At 44.0% G+C, this 15,904-nt stretch overlaps 1 protein-coding gene across 2 annotated transcripts in view; it reads left to right on the forward strand.

Moving 5' to 3' along the window:
* DDAH1 (dimethylarginine dimethylaminohydrolase 1) overlaps nucleotides 1-10,939 on the forward strand; it is an 86,814-nt gene extending 75,875 nt beyond the window's left edge. For both annotated transcript variants that reach the window (XM_073544403.1, XM_073544404.1), the window contains exons 5-6: nucleotides 2,196-2,339; nucleotides 3,454-10,939. In XM_073544403.1, the coding sequence (XP_073400504.1) occupies nucleotides 2,196-2,339; nucleotides 3,454-3,570 (261 nt within the window). In that variant the 3' untranslated portion in view covers nucleotides 3,571-10,939. The remainder of the gene's footprint in view (nucleotides 1-2,195; nucleotides 2,340-3,453) is intronic.
* Nucleotides 10,940-15,904: the final 4,965 nt, after the last annotated feature.

Here is a 15,904-nt window from a genome sequence, read left to right on the forward strand (position 1 = left end):
TTAGGTATGATGAGATCCAGGATAGGGCCAGGTCTGTGATGCCAAGAGATGAGAGAGTCTGTAGCAGGAGGGAATGGTCTACGGTGTCGAAGGCAGAGGACAGGTCCAGGAGAAGGACAGCGTTGTGTCGCCTGCTCTTGGCGTTTAGTAAGTCGTTAGTGACTTCAGTTAGGGCAGTTTCAGTTGAGTGATATGGTCGGAAGCCAGATTGTAAACGGGTCATAGAGGGAACAGGAGGAGAGGTGGGAGAACAGTTCAAGATATACATGCTGTTCCAGTAGTTTTGAGGCGTAAGGGAGAAGAGATATTGGGCTGTAGTTAGACACAGAGGATTGGTCGAGGGAGGGCTTTTTGAGGATGGGTGTGATTGAGGCATGTTTGAAGGATGAGGGAAATACACTATTTGTAAGTGAAAGGTTGAAGAGGTGTGTTAGAGATGGGATGAGGACTGTGGCCAAGTTAGGGATGAGGTGAGACGGGAGTGGGTCGAGGGCACAAGTGGTGAGGTGTGATCTTGACAGAAGGGTGGAGAGCTGATCTTCTGTCATGGTGGAGAAGCTGGCTTTTGCAAAACAGGGCTGAGCAGCTAAGAGGGGCATTGAGGGCTGCGGGCCAAAGTTTTGTCTGATCTTGTCGATCTTCTGCTTAAAGAAGGAGGCAAAGTCTTCAGCAGAAATGAGAGGAGGGGGAGGAGGTGCTGTGGGATGGCGTAGAGAATTGAAAGTGTTGAAGAGTTGTTTAGGGTTGTGAGACAGGGAGGATATGAGAGATGCGAAGTAAGTTTGTTTAGCGGCAGAGAGCGTGGACTTAAAGCTGGCAAGTAGAATGGGTTCTCTTCCATCTCCGCTCAGCGGCCCTGGAAACCCGTCTCAGTTCTTTGGTCAGGCTGGTCAGCCAGGGCTGCCTGCTGATTGTACGAGTTTTGCTCTGAGGGGGGCAGCCGAATCAAGTGTTGCTGTTATTGTGGTGTTATAAAAAGTGGCAGCAGCATCTGTGTCATGAAGGGAAGCTATGTCTGTAAGAGGGAGAAGGGACTCAGAGACTGATTGTAAATTGAGTTGTTTGAGATTCCTGCAAGGGTGAGGGAAGAGAATGTCAGTAGGTTGTGGTCAGACAGGGGGAGGGGTGAGTTATTGAGATTAGTGAGGGAACAGAGACGGGTGAAGATAAGGTCCAGCGTGTGACCATCTTTGTGAGTGGCCGCAGAGGACCATTGAGTGAGGCCAAGGGAAGCCGTGAGCGATAGAAGTTTAGAGGCAGCTGGGGTGGAAGTGTCAATAGGGATGTTGAAGTCGCCCATGATGATGGTGGGGATGTCAGCAGAAAGGAAATGGAGTAGCCAGGTGGTGAAGTGGTCGAGAAACGTGGAGATGGCTAGTTCTGGGGGGTGGTAGATGACAGCCAGTTGGAGGTTGGTGGGGGAATAGATGCGGACGGAGTGCACCTCGAACGAGGGAAGAGTAGCGGAGGGTGGCAAAGGAATTGGGGTAATGGAGCAGGTATAAGAGAGGAGCAAGCCAGCTCCTCCACCACGTTTGTTGCTGGGGCGAGGGGTGTGAGAGAGATGGAATCCGCCATAGGAAAGTGCAGCTGGAGAGGCTGTGTCAGAGGGAGTGAGCCAGGTTTCAGTGATGGCGAGGAAGGAGAGTTTGTTGGTGATAAAGAGTTCATGGATAAACGATAGCTTGTTGCAGACAGAGCGATAGAAAAGCTTCATCTCTCGTGCCTGGAGACATCAGACGACCTATTAGCTCAGCCCTGTTGGCTGTCCGGGGTCCGCTGCAGGTCTGCACAGTGTCTTATGTGACGGTTACATTGTACAGATGATGGAAGTTCGCAGTCTGCACTTTCTTCCACCAGAGAGAGTACGATCTGCCAGTCACATGTCTTTACTATGCAGAACATTAACCAGGAAGATCTCCCTCTATAGGGACACGATGCAAATCATGAAAAAGGGAAAAGGGAAGAAACGATGACGACGCTCTCATCCAAAGTCAGGGTCCTCCGTTCTCCGGCTCTTGCAAAACTACAACTCCTGTCCTGCTGGGAGTAGTAGCTTTGTAGCTACTTTAGAGCCACTAAGTTGATTTTGAGCTATATAGATCCACTGCCCAATGACTTTCACCCGATATATATGGCCGGAAACCTATATGAATAGATGCTAAGGATTCTGATGTCTTTCTGCTGTTCTGCAGACCATGCAGCAGATGAGTGACCACCGCTATGACAAGCTGACCGTCCCCGATGACGCGGCCGCCAACTGCGTTTATTTAAACATCCCGGGAAAAGGTCACGTACTCCTGCACCGAGCACCCGAGGAATTCCCGGAGAGTGTAAAAGTAAGTTTACAGATCATACGAGCGCCATATTCCAGGTCCATGATATGGCGTATAGGCATAAAGCCTGAATTTAACCCCATTCTTTACAGACAGAGACCAAAACCCCCCAAAAGAGTCAGTTCTGCTACAGTTGTATCCAGTCTAGACAATCCTCCATCAGCGAAAGAGCCGGAACTCCGGATTGATACATTGTAGCTGTACTGATACATTGTAAACAAACGATCAGGACAGGTTTGTGCCACAGGATTGTGTAGACATTATATCAGGCCATATGAGCCACTGTGATAAATTTGGGGCAGCATCTGTCTATTTCCTCTCGTTTAAAACTGATCTGTCACTAGATTTCACCCTACAGATGGCACAGTTTATTTAAATGGATCACTTTGATCTGATGAAGCTGGTGTACTGCCTGTGAAAATCCAGGCATAATCCTTTGTGAAAATTTCCCTGCCTAATATTAAGTTTTAGATGGAATCTTAAAATGTTCATTTTAATATCAGGAATGGTTAGACCTATATTATGTGCATACATGTGAGCCTGCTCCATCCATACATAATCTCAGGGCGACTACTGAAGGACCCCGTCGCCCCATGTTTGTACTCCCATGAAGCACAGCCACCGGCTGGGCTTCATTGGAAGTCATCATTTCTTGTGCATAATGCAATATTGGACCATTCCCTGCATACCAGGAGCTGTAGTATTGCTGTATATAGAACAAGGAATCACAGGTTCAAGTCCCCAGAGGGGATGAAAAAAATAAAAGTGAAATGAAAAAAAGTTTTTTCAAAATATTGAAAAAGAAAATTGTAAATTTGAATCCTCAATCCCCCCCCCAAGTCAACAATGATAAAAAAAAATAAACTAACTTTATATTTTGTTACCAAATATATTTAACTTAAGTTCAGTCTCTTAGTAGAAAGAGAGGAAAAAAGGAAAGCACAGAAAATGAAAATTGAGGTTACGAAATCTCATCCAATGTTCCCATTCATTGACAGAAAACAAAGATCTTGGAAATTGTCAGGATATGATACTCGTAGTATACAAGAAAGTTCTCCTTGTGTCAGGATGACATTGTTATTTTATTTTTGGCTAATTTTTGGACTTTTTTTTGTAGGTGTTTGAGAAGCTGAAGGAGCACATGCTGATTCCCGTGGCCAATTCCGAGTTGTCCAAAGTGGACGGATGCCTGACCTGCTGCTCACTACTGATCAACAAGTCGCCCGACCTCTGAGAGACGGACGGACTCAGCCCCGTGTACCCGGGAATAAGTGCACACTGCGGCCACTTCTGACAATCCGGCACTGAGCTAATACCACGAGACATCCGGTTCTAGCACCGAGGGCTAAAGTCACTCACAGATAGTGAAGTAATTGCATTAAATCACAATATTTATCCGATAAACGCCTTAAATTCTCACACAGAGCCTGATCCATCATCGCCCGGATGACATTGTTTATGAATATTCTAATTCTATTCTAATTTGCTAAGATTTATATACAATTTTTGCAGAATTGGGCACAAAATTTGTGCAAGCCCGGCCCTTTTCACTGACACCTGTAAGTTTCCCGTCACAACCACACAATGCCAATTTACTTGCATCCTCCCTATTGCCCAACTGCCATGAAGGAAAGGGGTTGTCGACCTTTAGGGAATATTTTATTTATTTACTTTTGTACTTAAATGCAAAAAAAATTGGTGCTAAAAATTATTTTTACAATTGGTTCTTATTAATAATTGGCTTTTACAGGCTCTTTTCTTCGCAACACATTCAACTTTGATGTGGTCTGTCCTCATAAATCAGCTAAGAGCTCAGAAAAGGTGACAAAAACTCTCCTGTGATTTAATTTGAATGAGCTCACTGATAGATTCTCAGTTAGCTCATTCTGCAGCCACCAAAAGAGGCTATAAAAAGGCAAACTGTGCAAAAAAATTTTTTTATTGAAACCTAAAAACAAAAATTATTTTTAGCCCTAAATGTATGCGATCTCCAAAGGTGGAAAACCCCTTTAAAAGGGTAATCGAGGAGGTGATCGGGGCTGGTGTTGCACATGTGAGGCAGCAGATATGTGCATATGTGACGTCACTAGCCCTGCTCACCACCGGATGTGGAAGTAAGTGGAGCCAAACAATCCCTTTAATTTCCCCTTAATGAAAAATAAAAAACCCTTAAACAATCTTGTTAACTTTAGAGAGCCCATTTCTCATGGTTTTTGGTTTTTTTGTGCACTTAAAGGGGGTTGTCCAGAAGTAGAAAAAAGGGTCTGTTCTTTTTGTGGGAAAGTGCCACTCTTGTTCAAAGGTTGTGTTTGGTATTACAACTCTACATTCTAATTCTAATAGGACTGAGCTGCAGTACCAGACTTAGGCTCATGGAGAGGAGTGGCGCTGTTACTTGGGGGGGGGGGGGGCAATCAATCCTGATGGTAAGCCCTGTTTCACACATCCGTTTTCTGTGTCTGCCAAACGGATCCGTTTCCGTTTTTTGCCGCTAACGGATGCTAACGGATCCGTTTGGATACTTTTTTTTTTTACGGATCCGCGGTAGCCGCTAATGCAAGTCTATGGGAAAAAAAAACGGATCCACCAAAAACATGGCGGATCCGTTTTTTAACGGAAAACGACGGATTTAAAAAAACGGAAGTGTGATCCAGGCCTAAGAATGAACAGCTCTTGTATATAAAGAACAATTGTAATAGCATAAGGGTACAAGGATTTGCCCCAACACAAAGGGGGGCAACTAATCTGGCCCCCGGAGAATTCAATATACCGGTATAGCAGGGATACCAAATGACTCAAAGCTTACATTTAGCTCAGAAATGGCCACCGCCCTTGTGCCTGAGCGCTTAGTGACATTACAGTGTATCATATATAGGTAAAAGTTTTTGGTTTTTTTTTTGTTCTAGTCTTATTGAATACATGTTGACATTTTACCAAATGTGTTTTCCTCCATTTATAATTTTAGGATAATTGTAGATTATTGTTTAATAACTGTGGTGCACATGTGAAAATCTGACACCGTGTGATCGAAAATAAAAACCTATTATCAGAAGAAGGGGCCTGGGAAAGAATTTCTCAAATTGAACTTTACTTTTTTTTTTGTATGATTAGAGGATGAGTCACTTTTCTTCAAATTCCGTCAGGAAATCAGGCCATGTGTATATATTGTGTAATTTTTAGTTTTTAAAAAAAGTGATAATTTTTGGACTTATCACTCAAGTATTGGACACTTGGGCTTCAAGGTGTAAGCTCGTCTCGATTAATTACAGCATAGACACAGGATTAGGCCGAGATCACACATGCGAGAAACGCATCGGAAGAATCTGGCATCTAAATACCCAGCACTGCCGCCGGCACTCAGGAGCGGAACGTGCGGCTGCACGTATTTCTATTCAGCCGCACGCTCCGCTCCGGAATGCCGGCGCCAGTGCCGGGTATTTAGATGCCAGATTCTTCCGATGCGTTTCTCTCATGTGTGATCCCGGCCTTATTGGAAGTCCCATACAGGGCAATGGAGAAAGCCACGCAGGCGAGGTCACCTCTCCATTCCCAGCTGTATGCATATGGCATATGTCATGGCGAACGCCCCTTTAAGGTGGGCGCGTCCCCTCTCCTGACGTGTCTGTTTTTGGCATTTGCATCCCTTTATAAAAATAAGTATTCAGGCGTTTCTTTTAGGATTCTGAATTGCACAGTTCCTCTGTTATTCCTCCTGGAAATGTAAGGACAAATTGAAAACTGCAGAGAATTACCTTTCAGCTTGTCGCCAGGCTGTGCGTCTTCACACCCTCACATTGATACAAATACTGATGTACACTACTGAACATGTGAACGTGGCCTAAAAGCAAGTATTGCGTGACTCTTCTTCACTAAATGATGTTGAACAAAACTTAAAATCTAGCAAACAGTGAGTTAACTGAGAACCCATCAGTGAGCTCTTTCTGACAGGGAATTTGTTCTTTTATCTAACTCACAGACCACATCAAAGTTGAGCTGAGCAGAAAAGAGACAGAATGAAGAGTTACAAAGTTGATGCCAGCATGAATTCTTAGATAATTCTAGTAACGAAAGAGTCTGTAAAATCCAAGCAGTGCCAAATTCATGCATTTCAGTAAAAAATTAAGTAAAAAAAAATTTCCCCAGTCCACACATACATTAATACTTTGTAAACAGCCGTGATCAGAGTGGATGAAGAATCTCCGTTGCTGCGCCATCTACAGTATGGAGCCCCTCCGTGTGAACAGGGTGTATATAATAAAGTGCAATAGATGGGCAGAATAATGAAAGCTACAACCAGGCAAATTATTCATCTATGACTTTAAGCAAACAACCACTTAAATAAAAAAAAATTCTCCCAACTTTTAAAAAAATAAAAAAAATTAAAAAATGGTTGCCAATATTAGAACTCAAGAAAAAGAACCCCAAAAAACTTTTCTTTCCCCCCACAGACCCAGCGCCATTAGTACTATGTTCACACACTTAGTTTTGAAGGCCTGAAAAAAAAAAATCTACAAAACTTTGGCATAAAAAAAATAAGTTGGAACGTTGCACAAAAATTTTGCAACTTTTCTCAACCAGTTCCTCACAATTTTTTTTTTTTTTTTTAGAAAAGTGGACTGTTTGAGGCTTTTTTTTTCTCCAGAGATTTTGAAGGGTTTTGGAAGCATTAAGACTTTTTTCAGCCCTTTATCTAATTTAAAGCACATTTTATTAGCACTGACAAAATAAATAATGATGTGGTCTTTTTTTTCCCCACCAGGCATTTTGCAATACTTTTTTTTCTGTTTATAAAAATGCTCAAAAACGCCTATAAACAGCAAAACGGCGGATTTCCCACTTGAAATTAATTTAAAGAATTTTCCAATAATTTTTAGAGCAGTTTTGTTTTAGGAGGATACTGGAGCAGATCTACGTAAAAAAGCTCAGTATGGATCTAAGGCTGGTTTCACATTAGCATTTTTAGCGCAGCGCGTCCATGTGCCCCTATGTTTAACATGGGTGCACATGGTCTAGTGTTTGCATGCGTTTTTGTGCGCATGCGTTTTTTGCAGTGTGCGCCTAGGCGCGCCGGACGCACCCTGTTGCATTTTTTTGTGCCTCCATCCTGTGTCAAAAAAACCCCATGTGCACAAATGCGCAAAAAAATCACATTACAGTCTATGGGAACGCAGGCGTGTGCATGGGCATGCGCATGCCTGCGTTTAAAATCGCATGCGTTTTAAGAGTAACATGGCTTAAAACGCATGCGCCTAAAAACAGCAAACGCATGCAAAACGCATGATGCGGTTTTTTTGCATGCGTTTCTATTGCGCACGAAGCGCAGCGCTAAAAAGCGCTAATGTGAAAGTAGCCTAAGGCTGTGTGCCCACGTAGCGATTTTTAAGCGTTTTTGCCGCGATTTTCGGCGCAAAAACGTTTAAAAATCGTGTACAGAACGCCCCCCCATGCATTCCTATGGCATTCCGCACATGCTGTGCTAATGCTGCGCTTTTTTCCGCGGCGGAATCGCATCGCGGAAAAAATCGCAGCATGCTCATTCTTTTGTGCGGAATCGCAAAGAATTGCCGCGATTCCGCACCCATAGGAATGCATGAGAATCGCTTACTATGCCCACTATGCGGGAAGTTAAGCGTCTCATGTGCGGTTGGTACCCACGGTGTGGAGGAGAGGAGACTGTCCTCCAGGCCCTGGGTACCATACCCCTGTAAAAAAAAGAATAAAAAATCGGGGTATATTTACCTTCCGGTGTCCCGCGCTGCATTCCCGGCCTCAGCGTTCCCAGTAATGCCTTGCGGCACGGTCCAGTGATGACGTAGTCTCGCGAGATCGCTATAGTAACGCGAGACTACGTCATCACAGGTCTCGCAAGGGATTACTGGGAACGCTGTGGCCCGGGAATGCAGCACGGGACGCCGGAAGGTATATACACCGATTTTCTTTTTTTTTGTTTAGCATTTTAACATCCTATCTTTTACTAATGAGGCTGCATAGGCGGCCTCAATAGTAAAAAGCTGCTCACACTTGTCAAACACTATGTTTGACGAGTGTGACCAACCTGTCAATCACTTTCCAAGCGATGCTTCAAATCGCTTGGAAAGTGCTTGAATATCGCACGCGAAAATCGCGGTAAAATCACGCGATTTCTGGGAAGGAGTCCGGTTTTTGGTGTGCGTTTTAACACGCACCGTGGGCACATAGCCCGAGACTGCGGGTTTTGATTTTTTTTTTTTTTTTTTAAAGTGGAAACCACTTCAGAAAAAAAAGACGATTTTGTATACAAATGAATAGGAGTTTTCCAAGAATTTTGAAGGAGATTCACTCAAAAAAACTAAAAAAAAAACCAAAACTGTATGAACATCGCCTAAGGCCGGGGTCAAACTTGCGAGTACAATGCAAGAAACTTGCGCGAGTCTCTCGCATCATTACCCGGAAGCTGCACACTCCGGTCCCTAGGAAGTGTGACCCCGGCCGGCAGTCCTTCCAGCTCCAGGTGTTTGATTCCAAGCACCCAGCATGTGAACGCTGCAGCTAATCACCGGTGGTTTCGGTGGTCACGTGCTGCACTGCTGGCATCGGTGCAGCATGTTGACAATGACTGGCAGCAGTCGTCACATCCCAGACACTTGCAAACAAAGACTCGAAAGAAGATGTGACTAGTTGGGGGGTTTTTTTTTTGTCTTTTTTTCTTTATTATTTTGAAAGCTCTGATCAGCCTTTTGAAATGAGTGCCACTGATTTGGCTCCTGAGCCCTTGGAAAGTTTCCATTGGCCGCTCATTCCTTAGTGTTACATGCAGCCATTAAAAGACAAGCTTTCCCATGTATAATAGTATATGATCGGCCCACGTGTGGCAGAGAGGAGCCACCACTTGCTAGCACCTTGCCACCATGGAGGGGAGCTGATGAGGTTGCTCGCCCCCATAATAACGTATGAGTTCTCTATGGTGCTGTGACTTCCTTCGGTATGTGGTGGTATTATATCGCCACTTTCCTCATTTAGGTGTCTAATGTGTGGTCTGGACGTTTTCCGCTGTGAATAACATAAACTCAGGAACTCGATACCCATGTAATAGAAGTATTAACCCATTGTGATAAAGGTGGACGACTACACCGTGTGTGACCAGTGGGCGGGTCGTCCGTGCCACCATAATGCGATGAACGCCGACTCGGGTGGAAGATGCGGAAAGATCTACTGTAAGAAGTGTGTTCTATAGTCACGTCTGTATCTCCACAATTAATGCGACATGTGCATTGTGACGTAAGCTGTACGTGAACTGGTAAAGGCCCCGATGATTCCTGCTTGCTGCATCAACAGTGCCAGGTACAAAGAACCTCTTTCTCTGGAGGAGCCGGCGTATCTGTGCATTACATGGGTTAAAACGGTTATCCGGCGCTTTGCATACTTTTTCCTATGGGGCTAAGATTTTATAGGCAGATAGATGCAAACTATCTGCGTGTTCTGCCCGGCGCAAATCTGTGTCGCGGACCGCTCCTGTAGGCGATTCTGCTACTTCGTTTGACCTCACGTCAGCAGAGCAGCTCTTTCTCTTCCGGTCTGTTAACTTGACAGCTGGCTCCCCGCAGTTAGGCAGCGGGGAGCATTCTGTCATTCAGCATGACATCTGCAGAGACGCTCCATCATCAGAGCAGAGCAAGAAAGAAAGAGCTGCTCTGTCGACGTGACGTCACTGGAAGCCACAGGAGCAGTTTGTAACCACTTTGAGGCGGTATAGATGGGTGACAGGCAGAACGGCCAGGTGGATAGCAACTACCTGCCTGTAAAATCTTAGAGCCAGCGCAAAATAATAAGAAGCGAAGTCCCGGACAACCAATTTAACCTACGATGCTTCATTTCACCTGTCGTTTTGCTGCGGGGAAATATAAATGGTGTCTGTCTGGAGAAAATGACTGTTCAAACCAAGCACAAATGCTCGGCGCACCATAGGTGTGGCCAAGCAGTTCAGTGCACTTTCCCGCTTACGTGCTTGCTATCTATCTCCACTCTCCTCTCTAATAAAGCCAAAGCTGTCAATCAAGGAACAGGGGGTGGAGATAGATGCAAAACAAGTTGGTGGGAAGGTGCGCTGGACTGTTTGTCCATGTCGAGCGCCTGTGCTTGGTTTGAACAGTCATTTTCTGCTGACGGATTCCCTTACACACTTGTTTATTGCTGTATGTAGACCGCTTATTACCAGGTGACTCTTCTAGTAAAAAAAACAGAGGTCAAAGCAGAGACGCCATTTCCGTTGATGACGTGATACACATGATGCATTCGTTTGTGATGGTCTTGTAATGTATCCGGCCTCGGAGTCTCCATACATTGGTCACATGTAATGTTCCTGCGTCTTTGCTGCGCTCACTAATGTCAGTGATCCTGGATCTGTCCGTGTGTCTGGTCCGCGTGCACAGAGTCCCACTATTCCCGTCTGTGCACTATTCGGTCACCATCTTGGCACCAGTCAAGTGTTTTCTGTCCCGTGTGTAGTCGTCAGGATCACGTATGACCCGGATTACTGTGACGTTATGGTTTTATTCTGAATTGTCCTATGTTTTATGTTTGGATTTTCCTGTTCAGTAATAAAAGTTTCCCTGAATTTATTGTAATGCGCGAGTGTGGTAATGTTATGTGCTGCAGATTTCACTTCATTAATGTCCGCACTGTCGCCGCGCAGCCGGTGCTCTTAGAGATGAGCGGATCTTTTGAAATGTCGAATTTGCTGAATTTTCCCAGGAAATTCAATTTGTTGCAAGTCAATTATCCACAAATCAGACGTCCTGCAAAGCCTCCAATGTACGTGTGTAACACTCTGAGGTCTCCTAGGACTGTATCCAACCACTTTCAAGTGTTTAACACAAATCCAGCCTTAGGTTGAGGTTGTTTTGACACTTCTATCTGGCTGTGGGTAAACGGTAGTAACCAATAAACTGTTCTTCACACGCTAATAGTCACTGCTGTGCTGTCACACACTATCTGTACAGTTTGTTCAGTCTTTTATGGCTTTCTCTCCCTATCTCTATAGCTAAGTTGTAACATCCTCTCTATAATACAGATTCACTACAAAGTGGCTGCTGCATTCCCTGCCTCGGCTTTTATACAGGCTATAAGTCCCTCGTGATTTTCTGCACTATACGATGCGATGTAATAGCTGCAAGGCTTTTTGGGGAGCTCTGCCCGGCTGCACCTGAGGTCCTGTGATTCTTCGCTGGCTGATGCAATCTTATGCAATGCACAAAATTTCAGCTGTCATTTTAGGAAATTTGTGTGAAGTGAATTGCAGATTGTTCATATTCTCTGGATTCAGTGAATTCCTAAAAAATTCCATTGTGAATTCCATTCGCTCATCTCTTTGTACATTGCTAATGTGTCTCTCATCATCCTGCAGCCTGGATACAGCTGGAATAGATCCCATGTGTTGCCCTCAAACCCGCACTGTGCCCACTCAGGCTCCGCTCACAGATCCGCTCGGGTTTTCCATTTTTCTCTTCCATTTTAAGAACAGACAGCGGGGATAAATGATCCCTTGTAGCAGTCACGCAAACAGGAACGGAGGGGTCCCATTGATGATTATGGGGTCTGTTTGGTGTCCATTTTTTCAGAATGGAAACAAACGTTGTAAAAGAGGGAACTCAGACCATATTAGAATCAATGGGACCCTCTGCTTCTGTTCGCATAACTGATGTAAAAGGCAACCAAAAAGCCTGAATGGACATGTGAACGGAGCCTTAGATCCCATGACTAATTGTGTAAACAGTCCTAGATTTGTCATGTCAGCCTGTATTAGACCCCTATCTTCTGAACCAGCTCCTCTCCACTCCAAGTGCCGTGTTCCTCCATTGTTTGCCTGCAGCGCACGCATGACTTAATCAGTGGTCACTGATGGGCTGCAACCTTCACAGTTCCGTTCTGTTAGATCCCATTCTCTGTGTCACCCTAAAAACCCATCTATGTGCCACATTACATCAAGTATAAATCTAGACTGGAGCCCATGTTCTAGGCATCGAGCACTAGAATGCTCCACTACATGTCTGGTGGGTCTTGCATTGGGTAAATGGATTTATCGCCCCATAATCAGCCACAATATTCAAACCACCTACTGAATAGTGTATCCCCCGACTCCACCTTTCCAACTCTGACCCAACAAGGCACAGACCAGACTTCCGAAGGTATAAAATAAATTAAGCAGTAGACCGTGCCCAGGCTTTGGGTGAAGCATGCTTAACAAAGGCTTGTATCTGGTCAAAAAGTTCCACTTTATATGGGAAAATAAAAGGAGATTTATTTGCATCACTCCGGCCCAAACGCAATCCATTACTTAGTTTAGAGCAATTTTTCCAAATGAGCTCCTAGGACTTTTGGATGATGCGTCTTTCTGTGGGTAAGGTGACCCAGTTCCTGAGTGTCCTAGATGAGTGCCGCAGGCAATTTTTCACTTGTTGGTAGACATCTGAAGGTGTCGTAGGGTATCGGACACAAGACGTTCAGAGGAGTCTTCCAATCTAAAAAGTGATGGTGAATCTGAGATCAGAACCGCTTTGATCATAAGAAAGAAGGCGACGGAGCGCTGAGACCTCAGGCCATCACTTGTGCAGGGAGCCGGGCATATCCTGGTGATATTATATTTTACTCACTTATATAGCACCATACAGACCATTTCATAGCACTTAACAGACATTATCATCGCTGTCCCCATTGAGGGTCACAATCTAGATTCCCTATCAGTATGTCTTTGGAAAGTGGTAGGAAACCAGAGAATCCGGAGGAAACTCACGCAAACACGAGGAGAACATACAAACTCCTGACACATCACTTTATAAGATAGGAATAACCCTATCAGTCCTGTAAGTTGCTCCATGGATTGGACTTATCGTTCTTGCACTTCCAACAGACGCTTCATTGGGTTGAGATCTGGAGAATTAGGGGACAAGTCATCACCTTGAGCTCTTTGACATGTTCCTTGTTCTTGGACATCTTTTCGCAATGTTGCAGGGGTCATTATCCTGATAAAGAGGACACTGCCATTAGGGAATAGCACTGCTGTCAAGGAGGGAACTTGGTCTTCACATTGTTTTGGCACGTGTTACATCCACATGAGTACCAGGAATCAGCGACTATTGCTCAGAGCCTCCATCTCCTTATGTTCTTCCCATAGGGTATATCAGTGCCATCTTTTCTCCATGTGACTGTCATACACCTGGCCATCCACATAAAATAAAAAAATGTGACTTGTTAATCTTCTTTCATTACTCCATGGTCCTAATACAATACTAAAGTGTGAAAGCACGAGTCCTAATGATTGTCAGGGAACAACATTGGCACGGTGACCAGATTGCAGCTACCCAGCCCCATACACCACAAGCTGTGATGTTCTGCGTCTTCTGACACCTTCCTATCGTAACCAGGATCAACCAACCACTGCACTATTCCAACAGAATTCCAGATTTCACTGTCATATTACATGGGGGGTTTTTTTAATGGCCTTGGGCTCGATGTCGAACCACGCTGACTTGAACGATCTGCAAGAAGATGGATCTTGTGCGATCCAGGATAGGTCCACCAGGGTCTTCACCACCGTTACCTTGATATATTACAGTTATCCAGGTTGTAGTGTATATATCGCCCAACATGTCTAATAATCCACTTTTAATAGGGCAATTATGATATATAAGGATATACGTACATAAACATTTGCTGAAATTTCAATTGGACACAAGTTTGCAATTTGCAACACTGCACAAATAGCAATTCCCTCTATACTTCTTCATTGTGGATGCACAAGTACCAACCAAGCAGACAGTTACGTTACAGAAAGGGAAAAATATGTGTTCAAATCCCACCAAGGACAACATCTGCAAGGAGTTTGTATGTTCTTGAGTTTGCGTGGGTTTCCATAGGTTTCCAGATTGTGAGCCCCAATGGGGACAGTGACAATAAAGTTTGTAAAGCGCTGTGGAATTAATGGCGCTATATAAAGGCTCATTCACACGTCAGTGTTTGGTCACTATTTGGCATCAGTGTTTGTATGCCAAAGCCAGGAATGGAACTTACCGAGAAAAAATATATAATTGAAAGACTGACTCCTGTTCCTTATTTTGGAGACATTCCTGGTTTTGGCATACAAATACTGATCAAAAATACTGATGTGTGAAAGAGGCCTAAGACAGTAAAATAAATAGAAAAAAAAGGAAAGTTTCTGTGTCTGATCTCAGCCGCAAAATGCTCAGAAGATGAAAAGTTGGACTTGTACGACCTCTGCTGGACACATATGAGAATACACCTGGGTGATTAACACTACTTGGTATTGAATTTTACACTAGTGAGTATCATCTATTTAAACAGCAAAAATATACTATTTCCTGTAGCTCGCAGCCTAATTTCCTTATGTCGATTATATGCACGCCTATTTATACAGGTAAAGCCGCTGTGCAAATTCTCACTAGGGCCACCATGGATGTACTATCCTGCTTTCAGGGAAAAGAGGGTTTTTAGCTTTAATTGTAAACCAATCGTGTTTATTTTGGGATAATGCTGGAAACTGAATAACTTGTAAGATAATTGATTGAATTAACAAAAAACTGGGCAAATAAATAGGCAATTGGATTTTTTAAAAACTGTCCAGAGGAAAGAAATCTTTAATAAAAATAAAAGAAAAAAAAATAGATTTATTTAGCCCTCCGATCTCCCCCTACCCCAGTGCCACCTCAATGGCGGTCTCCATCAGAACTGGAACAGTGTTGACGTCTCATGTCGGTTGTGTCACCTTACCACTGAGGTGACCAGAAGTGATGGCGCATGTGCAGGGGGTCTGGTCTGGTTATTTAAGGGGGTCTGAGTGAGTTAGGGGATCTTGTCCATGCATAGCAAGTTTCAGTTGGCACAGAGACTTTCCCCGGCGAACACTTGATGATTGGGGGGTGTTTTTTTCCACCGCGTCTGCAAAATTCCTTAGAAAATTCCCAGATGGTCGCCATTAGCTTTCATTTCAATTTTATGAGCCTAAAATTTCTAAACGCCCATGCAGTGTAAAAGACGGCACATGAGCACGGAGTTAGAAAGTCATCTATGCCCAAAGGAGAGGAGATAGCTTGCTAATCTCTAGGGGTCCCACCGCTGCGTCCCCAACTTAGCCGCAGAATGGGGCGCAGTTCCAAGGGGCTCGCTGCCAATTCATAGTCTGGAGATAACTGGAATAACCCAGGCTTTCACCTTAGATATTGTAACTTTACTTTGCAGATGTGAAGCCCCTACCCCTGTAACAGAGCAGGATTGCTCACAGACGTTTCCCTATTTTTGCACACACATCAAGCAAGTCGCTGTAATTGGGATTCAAGTTGCAAGAAAAAAAAAATTGTATAGCAAAAAATAAAAGTTAGAATTTTCTCACCTTTCGGGGGACTGATTGTGCTATAATAACCGTAATGAAGAAGGAAACATATTTAAGGCTGATTTTACAATATTTTACATACGGATACAAATAAAAAAGAAAAATGTAAATAAACATTGAATATTACTCAAAGGAAATCAGCTGCAGGACACAGCACAATACATGTGAATGGGGTTATCTTAGTTCG

Source organism: Dendrobates tinctorius, unplaced genomic scaffold (genome assembly GCF_039654945.1).
Source record: "Dendrobates tinctorius isolate UK_male_01 unplaced genomic scaffold, ASM3965494v1 ptg000138l, whole genome shotgun sequence".
Taxonomy (NCBI): domain Eukaryota; kingdom Metazoa; phylum Chordata; class Amphibia; order Anura; family Dendrobatidae; genus Dendrobates; species Dendrobates tinctorius.